Genomic DNA, 21,565 nt, shown 5'->3' on the forward strand with positions numbered 1-21,565 from the left:
GCATCCAACCTCCTCTCCTTCACCTTTTATCATATCGATCCCTTTTCATTTAACCCACATGCATTTCAGATCTGCATCATACCTTTAATATTTACCTTTTTATAATTACACAAACGTCTCACCCGCCTGATCTGACCGACCCTCCGACTGTAAGAGTAAAATTAAATTTATCAGTACAGCACAGTAGCCAAGTTCGAAAGTGGAACCAGTTCCACCAAAAAAAAAGGGTTCTAAGTGAAACCTGTCCAGTTAATTAGTGGATCCCACATCCCTCTCAAGTCCCCATGCCCTGGTTACATGAATGTGGTGAGATGGCGCAGATTCCAAACTGAAACTCCCATGTTCTCTGTTACTGGCCCTCTCCCTCTCCCTCTCTCTCGCACACATTCCTTCGTATTCTAACGTGCTAAGCTGGGTTTCTCATTCCCATCGCTCATCTCGATACAAAATGTACTTGTTTAAAAAGACTTAGCGGTTGTTCGGTCCTCACTCTATAGCCTATATAGCCTATATGAGATCATATGATGCATTTCTAGCTTGCTTTGAACCACAAATGTCAGCTACTTAAGAAAATAGGACGCCAAGTAGATGATTGAATATTCAAAACTTATCAAGGGAAATGTGCCCTTGATTGTTTTGTGCAAGAGCCCCATATGCTCAGGGGATGCCCATAGCACTTAATTTATCATAAAAATTAATTGATTGGGCTAGATGGATTTGGGAATGCTGAAACAATCATGAAGAGATGACGGACGAGGGATTCTGATTCTTCTCTCTTGGGTATAGTAGTTGGACCGCTTTGAATTTCCTGACTCTATCATAAAGTCACATGGGCGTTTTATATTATCTTGTGAAATGATTGCCTCTTTCCACACCAAATTTCGCCGTCCTATCTAGTTATATTTCCCTCCTAACTGCTGGCGAAGGACAAGTTTTTATTTTATTATTGTTATTATCTGGAATATAGCTTTGAAACTCGAAACCCGGTGGATGAATTTAAGACTGGAACCAAGCTAGGATGAAAAAAGAATAAGGATAAAAAATTTGATGTAATCTAATTTGGTAAGACTCATTAAAAATCTAGTTGTAATTTATTAATTTCTATTTTTTTAAAATAATATTATTTTAATTTTAAAAAATTTAACGTAAATAACCTAATAATTTAATCAAAACCTAAAAACCGAACTTTAAACACAGCCGACCACCAAGTGGATATGACAACTATGATTTGGAAGCAAGAAAATCAACTAGCCTGCTGGCTGGAGCTCCCATTGCAAATGTCTTGTTTCAGCTTTCAATGCCTACAGCTCTCCTTAATGTTACGCGTGGTTTATCACAACTGAGCTGCTATTAGTTACTATTTATTTTTGTATTTTAAAAATATTTTTTAAAATTAATATTTTTTAATATAATTAAATCGATAAACTAATACTAAAAATAATTTTTAAAAACTAAAATTAATATTATTTTAATATATTTTTTAAAAATAATTATAACTTCATTTTCAAACACACGCTACATGTACACACTTTATGGGTAAAAAGTAACCTTTTTTCTTCTTTTCACTTTGAGTGTAAACCTTTGTTTCTTGATTTAATTGATTGAAGGAACAAGAGGCTTAGGAAAACATCTGCTACATGCATGAAGTGGAAACTAGCGGCTTCTTTGAAGTTTTCCAATTTCAGTGGGTGAACTTGAAATGTTATTAGCTCTGTTATGTCAAGTCAAGAGAGGCTTTTCATCTGAACATTGTGGTCGAATAAAGAATGGGTATTGACAGGACCTCTTATTTCATAAAAGAATGGGTATCGACAAGCTAGCCCTTATTTAGATGCAGATTATTCAGATCAAGACTCGAGAGTTGGCATCTTTGTCTTCTAGCATGGGAAAGCTAATAAGATTCCACTTTCTTCCCTCTGTCCAGCTTAGAATCTAATGACAGTCTACAACACCCATGTCTGCTTAGATAGATGGAATACGTGCCAAGCAGACTCAAGCGCCACAATTATCTGAGAGTGAAAGCATAAATTCTCCTAACATGTGCAATGTTACCCAGTTAATATATTTTTTCTTCTTCTCTACGACAACGAGAATGGGAAGAGAAGGAGAAGGGATTGCTTTAGCTTTAGGCATGCACATGCATGATGCATTAGCATGTTTTTGTGCTAGATCTTGCTCCTTAATTATCTCTCTCGAATCCCTCAGAAATATATCTCAATTATTAAACATTAAATACCAAGCTTGCACTAAAATATAATGATTATTGCATCATCTCAAGTAAAATAGCCTCTTCCATTGAAAAAAAAAAAAAAACTAGAAACCAAGAAGTGAAATAGCCTTCATAACCTCGCACGTTGATTCTACACTTTGGTTCATCTATCCCATCAAACTGTCAGAAGTGTCTTGAATGCATCCTCCAGCCTCACATTAATGGAATAAATGCGTTCTTGCCCAACAAATTTCAGGTTTATTGATTATATATTAAAACCAGATTCATGGATATTGCCCAGCATGATTTGTTTTCGATCGCTTGCATGACTTCTAATCTGATGCACGGAACATTCACTTTCACTCCCTGGTGACTTAGTTCAGGATTTCTTTCACAATCACGGTTTCTATCAACAAGAAATTCTATCTACTAACGTGACAACATTGCTTATTAGAGGTTTTGATTTTCAAAAGAGAGCAAACGCATTCCAAAGATCCTATATATTCTATATTCATGATTCTATCAAACAAGATCTGGAGAGGGGGGAGGATAGGACACGAGCATGTATATCCGAATGAATGACGTGGTTCCTCGCTTCCCATGTGCTCTGGATAAGAAATAATAAAATTAAGAAGTTACTTTTATTGAGGTATTTCTCCTAGCCCTTAGATTAGGTTTTTTTTTAGGCATTAACATTATTTAGATGGTTAATCATTAATATCTTATTAGCTAGAACCTACCTTAATTAGGATTATACATTATTCATATTCTATTTGTACCCTCTATCAGGAGTATATTTTGCTCTACATTCCCCTCTTTTCTTTTTCAAAACTAAGTCTCTACCCTCCTGATCAACAGACCCTACATATATACATATATTTATATACATATATACATATATATATACATACATACATGTATATATATATATATATATATATGAAATAGGATATTTGTGGAGGATTAGGGTTCACTTTTGTCCACGATCTCCAAGACCTAGTAGCTAGATCAGGGATTAGGATTTGAGCTCTCTTTTCCCTCGTTCCCTATCAGAGGCCAAAATGCCAGATGATGCTATAAAATGATTATAATGGTAAAAAAACAGTTGCAGGTTTATTAAAAAAATATATACTATATAATGCGGATGGATGTGTATGTTTCCATTTGCTCGAGAAGCGTAGCCGAACTGCCAAAAGTAGTGGGCTTTATTATCGATTCATGCTCTCTTCACATGGCTGCCCGAACCATTTCCCTCTCTCACTTTCATTCTTTCAAGGGAAAATGGCCTCGTTGAAGAAAGCGAAGAACATGGAGTCACTGTGGATACTTCCTATGATCGTCATTTGTTAACAAAATATTTAGCAATCTTTAGGTCTTCCAATGAAACTTAGTTAAAATTTATCAAATCGATGCACTTTAATCATATACTAGCCTTAGTGACGTAATGCTAGCTTCAGTTTCCTAGTAATAATAATCTAAAGTGGGATGAATTGTTTTCTCAAGTACAGACAACGATCCAATATTTCAAAATTAATCTATATTTGGGACGACGAATTTAGGAATATATGAACAGATTAAACCTTAAATAAATCTGCCTAGTTGTCGGTTTCTTACCTTTGTTACCGTTTCTTTTTAGTGGAATAAATATAGGCAGAATTTATAGGCTTCACATGGATTAGTAGCCGGTCACTTCAGCTCTTTAACATCACGAGCTGTGTTTTGCGAATATTTTATTTTTTCCCAGATTTCTCCATTGAAACGAAACTAGATGTTGTCATGTTGTTCCAAGGTTGCATGATACTTTTTTTTAGTGTTTCTAAAAATATTTTTTTATTTTAAAAATTATTAAATTAATTTTTTTATATAATTTTAATATGCTAAAGTTAAAAATAAAAAATAAAAAAATTATTTTGATTATTTTTAAATAGCATTTAATATTGTAGTAATAATTATTTTTAAAAGTATTTTTTACTTGAAAAATTTATTTTTTTATTTTTTAAAATTTATTTTTAATATTTATACCACAAAACAATCTAAAATATTTAAAAATAAAAATAAAATTACAAAAACATGCCCAACAAAAGCAAAACACGGCCTTTATGCTTTCAAAAGAGGGGAAATTGACAATAAAGGAGAGCAAAAGTTGAAGTTGAGGACGATAAAATCCATAAAGTGAGTATCCACCATGTCATTGCAGGGGATGCAAGATTAACTGGTTCTGTAATCAAACGCAGCAATGTGATGAATATTTGATTTTAGCTGTCTACAGTTGCAATGTCCGGTACTCGTTCAGTCCAAAAAATCATACGAGAGTTGGTGACTGTTCAAGCTGATTATGGAATGGAAATGTAGTGTGAATAGTGTTTTTTTAAATTTAATTTTTTAGCTAAAAATTATTATTATTTATATTTTAAAATTGTTTTAATATGCTAATATCAAAAATATTTTTTAACATATTATTAAATAAAAAATATTTTAAACTGTAAATATTCTGGTCTTGCCATGTGGTTATATTCCTATCAAATTGTGAGTCGATAAAAGTAAGTTAGGAGTATTTTGCGACGAATTGAGTAGTTACGATCATCGGAGCTTCTCATCGTCCCTCGGAAGTTGGGAAGCACTTCAAGGCTTCGAGTATCCCTCATTGGACCTTTTTCCTTCGTCAAATAATTCAGTTCAGTTTCGGCCCTTTTGTCATCGTATGGGCTTCCCCTGGTTCGATGGATGCAGGCAAGAATATCACTGTCCACTGTTAAGAGCCCAGCTTCTTTTCAAAGAACAGTTTCTGTATAGAGCAACCCAACCCAACTGTAGAAGTACACGTCATTCTTGATCATAAAACAAAATCATTGCTCTCTTTGCTATTTATTTACGCGGCTGCGTTTTAATTAAAATACAATTTATAATTATTTGATAAAAAAAATTAGTTTATTGTACATGCATCCCATATAATTTTTACATTTAAAACACCGTTAATAAAAAGCAGATAAATACTGCTTTTCACGTAAACAGAGCAATTCACTTGCACTGTTCATACAGTTTTTTTTTTCATTTCATTTTATTATATTTTTTAAAATGTTAATTTAATTAATTTTTTTTAAATATTAATTTTATTAATATTTTTTTAAGTGTTAATTTTATTAATATTCTTTAATTTTATTAATATTTTTTTAAATGTTAATTTCATTAATATTTTTTTAAGTGTTAATCTCATTAATATTTTTTTATTAATATTTTAAAAACTAGTTTATAGTGAATTAAATTTATTTGCACCGTGATGTGAATAATATTTTTTTCTCGAAAAACTAATATAGAGTAAATTAAATTTACTCGCACTGTAATATTAATTTTATACTTAATAATATTTTATCTAATTTTGTTACATGCTTAAAAAATTATGAAAACTATAATTCTTATCGAACAAATTTTATACGTAATGTAATTATAAATAGTTTAATAAAATAAAAACAAATATTTTATATAAAGTATTATTTATTTTATGATATAATAGGAGTAATTAATTCTATAATAGTTAAATTTAAAATCATCAATATTAATATATATTTTAAAAAAATATTTTATAACTTCAATTTCAAAAGTTTTTTTAACCAAACACATTAAATTACTTTTTCTTCAACTTCAATTTCAACCACAGTTTTAACCAAACATCTATTTTTTCAAATTAACCTCGACTAAAAATACTTTTTATAAGATAATTTTTTTCAAATCACAACCATAACATCTACCACAATACCAAACACACTCTTACTCGGGTATAAAAATGTTTTTTTTAAGATCAAATATGTTAATTAACAAAACAACTAAATGAAGACATGCGATTGGTTTGACTTTTCAATCAAATTCTAAAGCGGGTTAATATATTATTCTTCAAACCAGGTTTAGAAATTTTGTCTGTCTATTTTTATTTAAAGGAAAAAAAATACATAAACAGTGGGTTGTCTGTGAAATGAAAAAATATAAAATATTGTCTCCGTTTGAGCTGGAGGTCGAACCCGCAACATGCTCATTTCACACGCATTAACAAGCTATGAGATAAAAATGCTATTGCGCAATACAAACAAATATATTAATCTGGTTCACTGTTGATATCATCGCTTTAAAGCCCCGACTTCTTCATGGTTGGAATGAGATGAGATTTATATAAAAAAAATAAAATATTAAAAACTTGATTAATGACCTGATAACATTTATTATTTTTTTATTAAAAAAATATTATTTTAATTTATAAATAAATTATATTTAATCCGATTAAAACCTATGACCCAAGCTTAGGATGAGGTTTAAAAATACTTATTTATATAAATAGTTAAACCAACCTTGTGCAACTCAACTCTATTTTATTGATTCTGTAAGGTTTTTTTTTTAATTTTATTATTTAATATTAAATTTTATTACTGTTTAGTTGATTGTAAATCAATTTTTGTAATCTTCATCATATAATAAAAAAAATTAATTTAATTCAAAAAAATCTACAACGTTAATTGCAAGTTTAGTGGGTTAAATATGATTAACCCATTTTGTCTTTTTTTTTATTTAATTTAAAAATACACTTTTATATAATTTAATTTAAAATTTAGACTAAAACAAAATCAGGTAAAAACTTTCTAAGCTTCTATCGTTATACTAAGTTTAAAGATAATATTAATAAGTTTTCTACAACTTAATATTATTTTTTATGTTTAATAGAATTTTGATTCAATTCACAGCTATAATGTGAGAAATATCCTCATGTATCCTAATTTCAAGTGGTTCGTCATGTTCATCTAATAATTTCCATTTATTCTCTGATTAAAAAATTATTAGAAAGTTAATTATGAAATGAACACGAGTGCATTTTAACGAATATGTATTTACACTTGTTATTCAAACTGAATTTTTAGTCAAATCAGTAGTCATGGTCACAGGATTATACTTTTCAAACCTAATTCAAAAATAGATTTGAAATAAAGATTAGGTCAGTGGACCACCTAATCATGAATTTGAAAGTTTATTAGTACATGCATGTGAGTGTATTCAAGTTAGATTTCTTGTTGAATCTTTATCCATGATCACGAGTATTTATGATTATAGTCGTCAAATCGCATGCTTATTTTTTTTTATTTTTTTTGTTGAAATTAAAGCTAAATGCCTAATTAAATTAAACAGATTCAACCATATCATAACATAAATTATAGTAAAAATCCACAGAAAAATCATTAAAAAAAATAGAAAATTTATCAAAACAACTTCTAATTAAATTATTATTAGTTAGCTAATTTGTCATTGAATTTGTTTTTTTGTAGACATGGATCACCTGAATAACTTAATCTCTTGTTAATAAATCTTTTATCTGCATAATTAAATTATAATTTTTGTTAATAATAATTTTATTTTTAGTAATTAAATCAATTGTCAAAGATGAATGAATTCTAAAATAATTTTACGAATCATTTGTTTCTAACGCATACTTCATTTTAAGAAAACTAGCTTGAAATAAAGCTAAAGGTTGAAATAATAGAGTTATTTATAACTCACTGACTGCAATATGATTTAATCGTAGTCTATGAAGAAAACAAATTGACTAGTCTGTAATTTCAAATATATTTAAATAGTCTTTAATTTAATTATTTTTCCTCTAAAAATGTCTTCTTTCCTAGATAAAAAAAAGTTTCACCTTTCCAGATACTATATTTACCGTTCCATTATTTGTCTTTTTAAAAAAAATATACATAACATGAATGAAATATATATATATATATAAACAAGGTTTGAATACAAGAAGGAAAAAGATGGATCAGGGATTGATTATTTGGTTTCATTAAACTTCAAGGACGAGCTTATGATTGACTAAATAAAATAATAATAATTTCCAAATAAATATAAAAATGTTAAGGGAAAATAAATAGAATCCCTTTAAAACCGTGTGAACTGCGTGAAGCAGTTGAAAGCAGATTGTTACATCAACCAACTCCGAAGTCCAAACTATAGCGACCGCTTTCCCCCACGCTCGACCCATTTGGCCCATCACTCGTGAACGCCGAAGCACAACGAGGAGCTGCTACCACGCATTGGTCACCTCTTTGCTGGCCCAACCCAGCATAGAGCGATTGAAAAACATTCCAGATTTAACCACTAAACGACTATGGTTAATTTTAATTTTAATTTACATGAAATAAAAATAAATTAAAAAATAAAATTTTTAGAGGGGAGTGGTTTTTTTTTTATATATTAAACATTGAATGCGTTAATTTTTATATATATAATTAACACGGAATATAGTAATGCGTCAACAAATGTAGTGCTAGTTGAAGGTAACAGCGTAGAGAGTTTCTAGCCTCAGTAATTGAACGCTAAATAAAAAATATTCTAACTAAAAAAAAAAAAACTCATGGGGCACAAATAATTTGAGGGTGAGAGGAAAAACTAAGGATCAACGGTCCAATAAAAAAAAAAAACTCATGGTGCACAAATAATTTGAGGGTGAGAGGAAAAACTAAGGATCAACGGTCCAATGAAATTGCTAAAGTGTGACAAAATAGTTGATAATACTAAGCGTGAAAGCGGTTTTAAGTTACTATCAAATGAGCTAATCCATACCGGAAAAAGTTTTTCAAACAATGAAGAAGGCTGGGAACGTAGAGCCAGCCAATCTGCGTAAAGATGTGGTCATGAGCCTCAGCCCAACAAAACCGAGTCTCTGTTCTTTTGCGATTGTTATTCCCCGTTCAGGCCAGCTTCAGTATTTTCTTTTCTTGATTATCTTCTTCTTTTCTTGAGCATAATTACTTTTTTTTATTCTTGCTTGAATGGTTTTATTTGTTTTTGTTTTGCAGTCCAAAGTTTTTCAGTCACTCGTAGTTTAAAGATTTTAATAAATATTCTGGGCAGGAGTCGATTTTTTTTTTCAATAAAGAAAATGGTTTTTTTTTTGGTTAGGAGAAAAAGGGAAAGAAAAGAATGATGATATGTATCTGGTTGTGACATATTTCTAATTTTCTAGTGCTGATTTTGTCCAATACATGTTAGACAACGTTAATTAAAAGTCAAGAGAAGAGGTCTGATTAAACTATAATATGATGGCTGTTAAATTTTTAAAGCATGAATCTTTTGTTTTAATCCCTCCAAAGTTTGATGAATATATCTTATATTGTTGAAGGTTTGGTGATTCTTATGTTTGTGTCTCTGTTGATTGCTGTCCATAGATGACCAAAATTTAAATGATGCTTTTTTTGGTAGGAAAATGATATGTTGGGATTCAGATCTTAACTCTAACACTTTGTATGCTTGATCTGCCAATGCTTAAGATTGTATCCTGCTTTACTGATCTGATCCTTTATATCATCGATCTGCTGCAACAAAATGGGATTTTTGAGTATTTATTGGCAGGTTTGGGAGGAATCTTGCATAATTTTCTTCCTGTTCATTCTTGTAATGATATTAAAAGATCGTATGGATACAAATCTAATTATTGTTTTTGCTAAAGTGAATGTTTGTTTTCTCAGGTTCAAGCTCGGGGGAGACTCTTGAAACATGAAGTTTAAAAAAGGGAATCTGGTGGAGGTTTTAAGAAGAGAACACGAATCATGTCGCTCATGGTTTCCTGCCAGTGTAGTTTCAGCCCGTGGCAATTATTGTAAGATTAGGTATGAATCACTTTCAGACAACAACGGTGAGCCAGTCATGGAGAAGGTGCACAAGGAGGATGTCAGGCCTCAGCCTCCTCATAAAAAGAGGAAAAGATGGATTGTTGGTGATGCTGCTGAGATATTTGATTTTCAATGTTGGAGAGAAGGTAAAATTGCGAAGGTTTTGAAGAATAACCTTTTTGTTGTGAGACTGTTTGGGTCCATCCAACTTAAAGAATTTCATGAATCGAATATAAGGATTCAGCAGGCCTGGCGGAGCAATAATTGGTTGGTGATAGGAAAGGTATTTTCCCCCCCTGCTTATGCTTTGATTTTTTACTAGCCCTTTCCATTTTTTTTAAAAACCCGTCTCCCCCTATGGATAAATGCAAGTTTAGCATACTTTGAGAGATTGTATACTGCATTTTGATCTGCAAACTGAAAGGTTGACATTCTCCTTTTAATTTCATTGCATGCAAAAGTTCTCGAGAGGTCAGTTTAATGGTAAGCTTTTCTTACCTTTCCCATATGGGACCATTTAGCACGCGTGCTTCTGCTTGTAAGCATGCGTCTTCTGACTTTATGAAGCCATCTTTTGGTCTTGACGTATTCTTTCACTGCAATGTCTCATATAACCAGTTTTTTTCTGTGTTAAATCCATGTATTTTCCAGTCATTCACTCCCATACGGCCTGAAGTCTTCTTCGGTGAACCAAGGTGTCATGCTGCTCTTGATAGAAGTCTTTGTTTGTTTTTAGTTTGCTTTTAGTTTGCTTTTAGTTTGCATTTTGTTTTCCTCTGCTGTGAATTCAAACGCTCGTATGAGATCAGTTACCATTTATTTTGAAGAGATTTGGGTCACTTTATTCTTTTAGTCCTAATGGTAAAAGTTTCTAGCAAATTTTGTTGGAGAAACTGTTACTAATATCTGAGTAACTTCAATTGCAGGTTGCCCGCAATAAAGAATATACCAAAAATTGTACAGAAAATAAGTCAAAGCATTCCGTTAGCTTGATGCGAAGGGCTCCAGTTCTGGTGGTGAGAAAAGATCCATGCTTACGAGAGAAAGATGGACAGAAACACCTCGAGGATGGACACAATAACATCAAAAAGGGTCTTGACCATCAGCATCTCGAAAGATATTCCAGGGACCTGATTTCTTGTGTGGGAGGATGTCACAAGCAACTTGCGAAGAATCTTCCTTTGTTTAAGCGGGAAGACAGCACATCTTCAGAAAAATTAAGAGTGGATGAGAAATTTAAGGGATCTAGCGAGATGAATGCCAAGGTGGTAAAAGCAACTAATGAGTGGTTATTTACTTCTCCCGGGCCTCGTTTGACTGAAGATAGCAACCTTGTAAGTTCTGTTGCTAGTTGTAGATCCAATGGCTTTGTGGATTCCTCCAGTCATAAATTCCAAAAACCATTGGATAATACATCCCACAACTCAGGTGCCGAGTCATCATTTCTTTCCTTTTCTGTCATCAAGCGTTTAACTCCTTGTTTTGAACAAAAGCAAGGTGCTGAAATCCATGAACTAGAGTTTCATGCTTATAGGTCCACTGTGCGGGCATTGTATGCTTCAGGTCCTTTAAGTTGGGAGCAAGAGTCACTTCTAACAAATCTTCGCCTGTCCCTTAATATTTCAGATGAGGAACATCTACTCCATCTGAGGCGGCTATTGTCTACCCAAGTTCTGTAATCTTCTTCTTCCCCTGGAATTCTTTCTTTGTAGGTCTACCCATAGATAACTCTGAGATTGGTTCCTGTGAATGTCATACTACTTGTAGTGTTTGAGATTATAGTAGTAGTTGTTTTTGTTTTTGCTTGAAAATACATGAAAATAATATTATTTTATTTTTAAAAAACTATGTTTAATAATAGCGTATTAAAATAATTTGAAATCATAAAAAAAAAATTGAAATAATTTTATTTTTTTCCAAAAACAAACACATTCATTCTTAATAGTTGGTGGTGTCCTTGCAACTTCTGATTGTATATCCATGTAGTTCTGAAGTATTGTAGTTTCCATTCCTGAAGGTCGGTAGTGATAGAAATCCTCGTCTTGTACGTGCTGATGGAATTTAGCACCTCTAGATGAGGTTATTTGTACAAAAAGAATGTTGTGGTCGAGTCAAAATTAAGCTAGCTTCCATATTATATTCAATGCATAGAGCTTGCCTTGCACACGTGAAGTTCCTTCCAAGCATCATGCTTTCTCATTTTCTTCGGGCATCAAGACTACACAGGTCAGCCTGTGGTTTTATCACAGGAGAGGGCTATTGCAAGATGGGTAGGAGGATTTTGCCTACAGTGGGCGACCAGTTATGAAAATTGTGGTGTGTTTGAGGTTCTGCTTCTTGAAATGAAAATCAAACAAAAGCAAGTTAGTTTCTGCAACATCAATCTATCCTAAATTAAGTGTCTGGAAGTCCGGTGCTATCAGTTCTACAACAGCAGTCTCTTTTGAAGTGATATAAGATCCATCGTATATGGAATGTGCCTCTGTATCGGCCTGATTCAACATCGGATTTAGGCCTGTTAGGATTTTTTGCTCTACTAAAATCAATAGTGTCCCATCCCCTGCTTTAAAACAACAACGACCTACATTTCTGACTCGGTGTGAAGAGATCATGGAACCCGTCGAGTTAAACTCGCTTCAAAGGAATATTAGAGGCTATTTAGTTTTTGAAAATGGTTGGATTTCTCATGGGGAACTCCTTGCATTTATGCACATGAATAATTGAGTTGCAGCAGACTTCCTAAATAGCATAGGGTGAAAACGCAAATAGCGGTTTATATATTGTTTCGCAATGCCTCTTCTCATTAACGCATTCTATTAAACGAAGTGACTACTGTACAGCCAGCCACCTGCTTTCTGGAAATGCAAAAAATCCCTTCGATGATTCTCAATAGCTATTAAGAATTTGTCAAAGAATAAAAATAATCACTAAACATTTTCATCTTGCTGAATGGGAGGATACCACTTTCACTACTCAAGAGACGGAGAATCTCTGAAAAATGACTTGATTTACAATTTTATCATAACCCAAAGCCTCACTATTGCAGTGCAAAAATTCAATAACCATTCGCTAAAGAAATATAAGTTCTTTCATATTTTCCTAGATCTGTTAGATAACATCTCTTGAACCTTCCAGCAACAAATGTTAAGAGTGCTTCAAATCAGAGTATACTGCACCTGCAACCTTGTGAATCCTGGGGCCCCTCAAACCATCGATCCCACAAGGGGTTTGCAGGGCCACTTGTTCTGTAATGGAAGAAACCAATGAATGAGCATCATGGGCGATAATGATAGGTCAAATTAGGAAAACAAGAGAGCATATTTGAGTTGTTGGAGAAGTTACAGTGAGAGTAGGGGATCAGGCCTGTTCTCAACATTGCGCAGCAACCTGAGGAGCAACAATACAACATGTTTCAATCCTAGTAAAATTCTTTAAAACTTGGAGAAGAGGCTGGGGAGCTATTGAGCAGATCCCTTAGTTTTGAAAATGAAAATGAAAATCATTTGTTATACTTACTCTTCACACACAATTGATAAATTATCTGTTTTCTCAAGCTCCTCCAACTCTTCCTAAAAAAAGTTGATGAAACAACAAGATAAGATGAATCCAGAATACACTCCAACACTGAGTCCATGCCAATGACGCATAACTTGTATAAAAAAGAAGAAATGGAGATGATAATGCACCCACATTGATTTGCACAACATGGTTTGGAAAAAAACTTTTGAGTGCGGAGCAAACTCAACCCCTGCTGATAACCTGCAAACTCAACCCCTACTGATAACTTCCCCATCAAGACAGTGGGAAACCCTAATATACCAGGTGAAATGAAGTTGTCTTGATTCAAGAAATATAGTCAAGAGTAAATGCATAAACATGTAGCTAGATAGTGATTTTCAGAGACATGTTAATGTTTTAACGCCTTTTCAAATTCTCCACAGATCCACAATGTCAGTGGGGTACTTAATCATAAGCAAACAGTTGTAACTAGCTACAATTATATGACAGAAATGCCTCAAACCCGTACTACAAGCAGCCGAAGGACTAAACCCTAACCTATGAGCCAAAGCTCAATAGCTATTTTTACGGTATACAAATACTGAATTTAGCATAACAAGTATAACAATTACGCCCTGCATTCTTCAGTTTTTCCATGAGTCCATTTTCTACACAATAAATTCCATACTTTGAGGTGACTTTCAGTCCTGTACAAAAAATTGCAACATATTAAGCTCGTCTAATTTAGATAACGTAACATTTTCCACTTGCATTGACTATAGGAATTCAATTTCAAATTTCTTGAATAAACCATAAAGATTCAATTTTCCTATACAATCGTCTAGCTTGCTCCAAAGTTCCCAGCGATCCCTCATACCTCTCTTTTCATGCAATTCAATCAAAGCCAAAACCTTTTTCGATGCCAATGTCCAGTCCAGACCCAGTCAGTACATTAAGCATAAACCTAAGCCAATGTCCAGTCAACGGTCTTACATGCTGAAAAAAGGAAATAATCTTTCGCATCATTTCCAGTGATCTAAGATAGAATAAGCTAAAGGACGCAGCAACATTCATAACGAACAACATTTTCCTATAAAGCAAACCTAAAAGGCACATCTCATACACTAAAACCTCAAAATCATGTAGGCTCGCTTGACATTTATTATGTCCATCCAAAAACAAAAGGCAGAAAAATGACAGAAATCGAAACCGACCTCCAAAAACTTCATTTCTTGCTCCACGCGCTTCAGCTCTGCAAGAATCCTGTGCTTTCCTCTCGTATCAGCTACCACTGACGCTCCTCCACCACCACCAACTTGTTCATCAACCGACGAAGCCGTTTCAGACTCCATTTCTTTTTCCGGCGACAGTTAAGTTCCCACACCTCAAATATCACTCCTTTCTCTTTTTCCTTGTATTACGAAATATCCCACTTCACCGCATTAAATTGAAAACAAGAATCTGTTAATACAACCCTGTAGATTGATCTACAGCCAAACAGAAGGCAGAGAAAATGTCCCAACGATTCTTCTACTTTTCTTTATGGTAGGGGAGTCCTCGAGGCTCTGGCTGTTTTTATTTCATTTCTTTTTTGATTGGGCAGAAAATACAGCGACCTTTTTTCTTCTTTCCTTTGAAAGCTGCTTTACTTTTGCCTCAAAATGATTTTTTCACTGTCACCGCCCAATTCCATATTAGTCCCTATACTCTTTGAATTTATTTTATTGAGACCTTCTACCATAGTTTTAATATCCGGCCCGGTCCAAGGCCCGGGTTCCAGGTTTTGATGGGTCATTGGGTCGCCATGGTCAAATTTTATTTTTTAAAAAAATCAAAACGATATTATTTTAATAAAAAAAATAAAAAGTCAACTGGTTTGTAACCGGTTCTTGACCGGGTCAACCTGCGAGGTCAGCCGGGTCACATCAGATTTTTTTTTATTTTTTTTAATCTGGCTGAATTCTAGCCCCGGATCAGTAGAATCCTAGGTCAACTCGCCGGGTCAAATTTCAAAACTCTGCCTCTTTTTTTTTTTTTTCTTGGTATTGATTAGATCTCTATACTTTATGATACGATGGTTCCACAATTAATAATAATATGATGAGTTCATCTGTAGATGAAAATATTAATCTAATTAATTAAATAAAAATATAAAATTAATTTTTATTTTATAATAAATTTATATATTAAAATTATTATTTTATCCTTAATAACTTAAAACTTATCATCTAGTTAGAGTGAGGTAAAATGATTTTTTTTTATACTATTTTAAAATATCAATTCAAAATTAAACAAGACTTTCACTTTTTAGTTGCCCAATAAAATTATTAAACCACCTTGAAAGCTAAGTTAATTGAATTTAAGGTGAGGACTTTTCTAGCATTTCAAGATTTTTTATGCATTAAGATACTGGAATAACATTTAAAATTAAAATTTCTTGAAATTAAGGTAAAGGTTGTTTTCATTACCTCATTTAATCTTTTTTAGAATTGCCAAGTTAATTTGAGATATTTAAAACTTTTAATTAAAGTATAATATTATTTTAAATTAAAAATTAATATTTCATGTAACACATGTTTTAGCAAATAGAAAATGCAAACATCATTTAAGCAGTATTTGTAACACCTTTCAATAATCAAACACCATATTTTATTGCAATGCTCGAAGTCTTCAGTTGTTCTTTTCATGCTGGTTGGATGTGTGTCACCTCCCTTTATACGGTGTAACTTTTATAATGATTTTTCTCCTCTCTCTTTACCTTTGAAACACACATTGTCCTTGCAAAAATTCATAAAAGTGTGGTCATTTATTAATTTTATTATATTTAATTTTTATTCTTTTGATTGTATCAAAGTTAATTTATTTATTTATTAATTTTATTTTTTGACATTTTATTTTTTTATCAAATTTGATTCTTGTTTTTTTTATTTGGTTTTTTCTTGTATTTTTCTTAATTATTTTCTTTTTCAATTTCATCCTTTATGTTTTGATTTTATTTTATTTTTATATTAATTTTGATCTTTATTCTTTTTAATCCTATTTTATTGATTTTTTTAACTTTACCTCTTATTATTTGGTTGATTAATAATTTAACTTTATAATTTTTATAGTTTTGCCTTTTTTGGTTTAATTTATCATGACTCATGTCATGGATTTAAGAGATTACACGAAGTTGGCAGTCTGTTTTATATTTTTTTTGTAAATTGTTTTTTTATTTTTTTATTTAATATTATATTAGTTAGGAATATTTGGTGGGACAATATGAAAAAAAAAATTAAAGACTTTTTTCCCATGAAAATATGAGATAATCTTTATTTTCCATGGCTTAGTTTTACATGGTCTTTCCAAAAAAATTGTACTTTAAACTTGTGTTTTAGAGGATGACTTTTTTGAAGATTTGAAATTTAAATGTTATTTAATCGATTTGAATTGCCCTTGGATTACTACCACGAGTAACTTCACCTTGCATTTATTGTCTCCATTTTGGACATAAATGTTTACCATGTGATAAAAAATCAAAATTTATATATATAGTTTAGGTGAATATTAGCATATATGAACAATAGATATTTTTATTATTAAAATCAAATACTAATACAATTTATCTTAAATATAATATTTTATGGTAATTTTTATTTTTATTTTAGTACAATCAACTATCTATAAAAAAATATCTAAAAATTAGTTTGAATTCTCAATAACCATAAAATTAGATGATGATTTTTTTATTTATATTTATACCCCTTTAAAATAATTAAGTTTGTTGAGATATCTCCATGGCATTATTTTAAAAATTTATCAAAAATAAATTCATTTTTTCAAGTACTAATTTTATTTAATTTCTTAAAAATTAATGTTAATTTACTTCTTTAGTAGTAATTTTAATTATAATATCATGTCAATTTGACAATCAAATAGTTAATGATTTTACTTCCAGCAAAAAAACGCTTTATTTTATAATTATAATCTAATAATTTAATATTTGCAATCTTATGTTTTCTCATAACGAACCATGATGGAGCCAAGCGTGCTCATAATTTCAAAGGGTGATGCATTCGGTTATTATTTTAACTTATATTTCAAAAAAATAATAATTTTGCATTCTATATTTTATTCAACACGTGGGTCCTTTAATACATGCATATATTAAAATGTTTGTAGTGCTATCAGTTCACCCGCGAGCAAATAAAGAACCTCCTATATTTTTTTTTTCGCCTATGCTATGCTATGGGATTAAGTTAAGTTTTTTTAACCTAAAAAAATATTTAAACAATAATATTTTTAATAAATTTATGTTAATTTAATTAACCCATCATCCAAGATAACCTAAGAATAATAATAATAATAATAAAAGTTTGATACCTAACAACCTACCTAACATTAAATAATATAAAAAATAAAAAAATAAAAATTAAATCGGGCTAATCTTCAAAACTAGTAACTTTTGTCATGAGGTTGAAATAATCATATAAAATTAAATAAAATTCTCAACTATTAAAAAAATTAAAAATAAATAAATAATAATCAAAATAATAAAAACCTAATCTAATATGGAAATTATTAAAATAAAATAATGAGAGAATTAATTGAAAAAAAAATAAGTAAAAAAAAAAGCAACTAAAAGAATGGAACCAAAATTGATTAAAAATAAACAAATAAAATAAAATATTGAGGGACAAAACTGAAGAAAAAAAAAAAAAAAAAGGATAAAAAAATAATTAAAAAAATAGGACTAAATATAGAAAAAAAAATATTGAGAGACAAAATTAAAAGAAAAAAAATAAAAAAAGTAATCAAGAATATATATATAAATAAAAAAATTCAAAATAAAGAAAAACTAATTAAAATAATTGGTTATGTCAAATAATATCATTTTTATTTTTTAACCAAATAAAAAATTGAGTGATTTACCGAGAAAAAGTTATGTCAAATAAAAAATCAATGATAAAAAATTTGATTGATCCCGATAGTCTTGGTCATTTGACCCAACCACATGACCTAGAACATGATGGAGGTTGACTCCCGGAAATGCATGGCAAAAAAAACATTAAATATGGTATGAAAATTCAATGAAATTAAACAATAAGGGATAAAATTGTTAAAAACAATTAAGAAAAAAACTGAAGATAAAAAGATTTGCAATTATAAGAATGATGAATCAAATTCAATAAAAAAATTAAAATCAAATAATTATGGATTAAATAAAAAAATAAAATCCAATAAAAAAAATAAAAGCAAAATAAAAAAGGTATCAAATAAAAAAGGATTGAATTTGATTAAAAAAATTAAATGATAAAAAATAAAATAAATAAATAAATAAATCAAACTTAATATAATTAAAAGATCAAGGACCATTTAATAACTTTGCAAGACCAATATGCATTTAAGGTATAGAAAAAAAAAAAAAAAAAAACAGAGAGAGAAAAATTGTAATTAAAGCTCCACCATAGCATAGAGGTTGACACGCACCAACTCATCTAATAAAAGATATCATGATATTTCAAACTTCATTCTAAAAAGCGATTAACGATCTCTGAAAAAAACTATATGTACAGACCAAAGGACATAAGCATCTTTCACTTATTAGCCCATACAATAATTTTTATTTATTTATCAAAAGTTAATCCCAAGGGCTATTTTCTAATTCCACTCCATAAAAAATATGAAAACATCCCTTCTTTGAAATTTATATAAACACGTAGACAATTAAAATATATATAGAAAATTATTCTTTGTTGAATTTCAAACACGACAGTAAGATTTCCATGTTAGGTGGCCAACTAAGAATTATTTTAATTTTTTGTTTATTATTTGATTAATTAACATGCACATTGGTGGCGGCCACACCACCACAAAGATTCGTCTTGTCAAAATTGTCTTTCTTGATAGGCCTTCCGTCCGCCACACTTGGCAAAGTGCCTTTCTTTTTCGAGCGACAGACGGAACTAACCTCATTCGGCCAGCAAAGTGCCTTTCAATGCTGTCCTTTTCTGTTTGCTTTTTTTATTCATTTCCTCGATACGGCACATGCCATTGCAGGCCCATAAAGCCTCAAGATCAGTAAATTGCCTCCTGCTTCAATCATCCCATAGGACTTGGATCCGATTCTCCATGACAATAGGAAGAATGAACATAACCCACTTCCATTGGTGCTGTAATTCACACTATTTTACAGTCTTGATGAGAGATTTAAGTGTCTGGACTTTAGCAGAAAATCTCAAGTAATCTTGCAAATTAAGGTTTCTCTAAATCAAGAAATGCGATACATGCACGAGCAATCACTAGAAAATAGAAATCCCATGTCATTCAAGCTCTTATTTGAAGCAATGAGTACATCCAAGTCATATTTATCACTCGACCCCCAATTAAGAATCCATCAAAGAAAAAAAAGAAATGTAAAAACACAGCAACATGGAGAAAAAAGAGGGGAGACTTTCAAGGTTGGAACCCCACAGTACCCTGTCATATTATCAGTGTCGTGTTCTGTGCTTGGCAGATAAGCACGGCCAAATCAAGCCATCTCCACTTGACCACCTTTGGGTACATCTTGAGGGAACTCTTCAACACCATAAGCTGAATTATGCCTGGACTCGTACTTCTCCCCATCACCCCACAATGCATAGGCCTCTTCTCCATGGATGGCATCATCACCGGTTTGCAATTCCTCATCAGACAATCTTAACGGAACTACAATCCTAATCAACAAGCATATAATACTAGTGACAAAAACGTTAAGAGAAACCACAAAGAGAATTCCTAGCAACTGAATGCCCATTTGCTTGAATCCTGCAGTGGCCCTGCCCATTTGCAGGCCATAGGCAAGTCCTATGTAGTGCTGCCAGTCAGGCACCAAGTAAAAGATTCGGTTGAGCTTAGGATGCGCAAAGAAGCCTGTCAGGATGCCTCCCAAGCTCCCTGCAACAGCATGGGTGTGGAAAACTGCCATGGTGTCATCGACTTGTTTGAGGAGCCACAATTTCTTGTGCAGGACCATCATAGTGTACCATGGGATGCTACCAGACATTACTCCCATTAGGATTGCAGCCCAACCTTGCACAACTCCTGTTCAATGGAAGATTTTTGAACCTTTATGAAATTGGCCAACGCTAATTAAAGTGCATGTGATTGACTCATCTAAGCCAATTTTAACTAAGCTAATCAAGAGGAGATGCGAAACATGTAAATTCAACAACCTTGTCTTGTATCCAAAGAATCTAGGCTGTTCTGATCGAAACTTTAAATGTAGAGAATATTATCTAACAAAGTTAGACAAATCGATGTCCCCAAGTTGTTTCTAGCTATAGTTTCCCCTTTAAGAGGTTCTTCCAGATTACAAAGCATTGAAATTTTTTAAATTCATTGCCAGGGGATGATGGCCAAAAACAAGGGTGACGACGATTTACCTGCAGCAGGGGTGATGCAAACCAGACCAGTGATCATGCCTTGTGTGGCTCCAATGACAGAGGGCTTTCCGAAGAAAAGGATGTCAAGAAGGAGCCAGGTCAACAAACTGGTGGCGGTGCAGACATGAGTGTTAAGAACGGCCAGAGATGCGTCTGTGCTGACAGTGTAAGGATCACCGCCGTTGAAACCACTCCATCCCATCCAAAGCAGCCCAGCACCTGCCAACATCAGTATAATGTTGTTTGGTGGGAACCTTTCTCTGTCCTTGTTTGTCCTTGGTCCCACCTGTTCCACACAAACTGTTAGCATGACATAAAGTTGGACTCACAACTTCTTAATTTTAGTTTTTAACTGAGCAATAGAGTGGTCAATGATAGTTAGTTACCCAATAAGCTGCAGTAAAACCAGCAACGCCGGATGAAAGGTGAATGACATATCCTCCAGAGTAATCAATGATCCCTCGCTTAGCTAACCAACCAGATGGGCACCATATACTATAAGCAGTGATAGTGTAAGAGAAGGTAAGCCACAGTGGTACAAACAGCATCCACGCATGAAAATTCATCCTTCCCAGCAACGCCCCAGCAACCAAAATCAAGGTGATCGCAGCAAACACAAACTGGAAATAAACCATGGTCGCATTAGGCAAGTACCCAAGAAAGGCTCGGTCCAAAAGAAACTTTTGGTCCAAGGAAACATCAGGCCTGCCAAGGAAAGGAATCATTTTGTCTCCGAATGACATTTGGTAGCCCCAGCCCACCCAGCACACGAGCACCGAGGCGAAGGCGTATAAGGCCATGAATGCCGA

General features: G+C 32.2%; 3 protein-coding genes across 8 annotated transcripts in view; 1 reads left to right on the forward strand and 2 right to left on the reverse strand.

The window, feature by feature from the left end:
• The first annotated feature begins 8,792 nt into the window (after positions 1 to 8,792).
• LOC105126795 (uncharacterized) lies at positions 8,793 to 11,661 on the forward strand. 6 transcript variants are annotated; one of them, XM_011027781.1, is made up of 4 exons: positions 8,793 to 8,948; positions 9,446 to 9,595; positions 9,712 to 10,138; positions 10,782 to 11,661. In XM_011027781.1, the coding sequence occupies exons 3-4, from the start codon at positions 9,740 to 9,742 to the stop codon at positions 11,532 to 11,534; spliced, it is 1,152 nt and encodes a 383-aa protein (XP_011026083.1). In that variant the 5' UTR covers positions 8,793 to 8,948; positions 9,446 to 9,595; positions 9,712 to 9,739; the 3' UTR covers positions 11,535 to 11,661. The 6 variants fall into 6 exon arrangements, with proteins under 6 accessions (XP_011026083.1, XP_011026080.1, XP_011026084.1 ...); XM_011027778.1 differs by having other exon boundaries at positions 9,446 to 10,138; XM_011027782.1 differs by lacking the exon at positions 9,446 to 9,595 and having other exon boundaries at positions 8,793 to 8,938.
• A 948-nt stretch (positions 11,662 to 12,609) lies between these two features.
• Positions 12,610 to 14,971, reverse strand: LOC105126797 (guanine nucleotide-binding protein subunit gamma 2-like). The gene is made up of 5 exons (XM_011027784.1): positions 14,568 to 14,971; positions 13,372 to 13,424; positions 13,198 to 13,242; positions 12,689 to 13,100; positions 12,610 to 12,635 (listed from the first exon to the last, which is right to left on the reverse strand). Exons 1-4 carry the CDS (start codon positions 14,703 to 14,705, stop codon positions 13,016 to 13,018), a joined length of 321 nt encoding a protein of 106 aa, XP_011026086.1. The 5' UTR covers positions 14,706 to 14,971; the 3' UTR covers positions 12,610 to 12,635; positions 12,689 to 13,015.
• A 4,673-nt stretch (positions 14,972 to 19,644) lies between these two features.
• The window catches only part of LOC105126796 (ammonium transporter 3 member 1-like), a 2,096-nt gene continuing 175 nt past the window's right edge, over positions 19,645 to 21,565 (reverse strand). The window contains exons 2-4 of the mRNA XM_011027783.1: positions 21,143 to 21,565; positions 20,757 to 21,042; positions 19,645 to 20,415 (exon numbers count right to left, since the gene is read on the reverse strand). Of these exons, the coding sequence (XP_011026085.1) occupies positions 19,865 to 20,415; positions 20,757 to 21,042; positions 21,143 to 21,565 (1,260 nt within the window). The 3' untranslated portion in view covers positions 19,645 to 19,864. The remainder of the gene's footprint in view (positions 20,416 to 20,756; positions 21,043 to 21,142) is intronic.

The sequence above is a fragment of the Populus euphratica genome, unplaced genomic scaffold (assembly GCF_000495115.2).
Source record: "Populus euphratica unplaced genomic scaffold, PopEup_1.0 scaffold30.1, whole genome shotgun sequence".
NCBI classification, from domain to species: domain Eukaryota; kingdom Viridiplantae; phylum Streptophyta; class Magnoliopsida; order Malpighiales; family Salicaceae; genus Populus; species Populus euphratica.

Excerpts from the sequence above, each read along its gene's own strand:
- LOC105126795 (XM_011027778.1), top strand. The coding sequence starts at position 9,740 with ATGAAGTTTAAAAAAGGGAATCTGGTGGAGGTTTTAAGAAGAGAACAC. Across the intron at positions 10,139-10,781 it reads ATTGGTTGGTGATAGGAAAG|GTTGCCCGCAATAAAGAATA; the intron begins GTATTTTCCCCC and ends CTTCAATTGCAG.
- LOC105126797 (XM_011027784.1), bottom strand. The coding sequence starts at position 14,705 with ATGGAGTCTGAAACGGCTTCGTCGGTTGATGAACAAGTTGGTGGTGGT. Across the intron at positions 13,425-14,567 it reads AAGAAATGAAGTTTTTGGAG|GAAGAGTTGGAGGAGCTTGA; the intron begins GTCGGTTTCGAT and ends AACTTTTTTTAG. Across the intron at positions 13,101-13,197 it reads CCTGATCCCCTACTCTCACT|AACAAGTGGCCCTGCAAACC; the intron begins GTAACTTCTCCA and ends CTTCCATTACAG.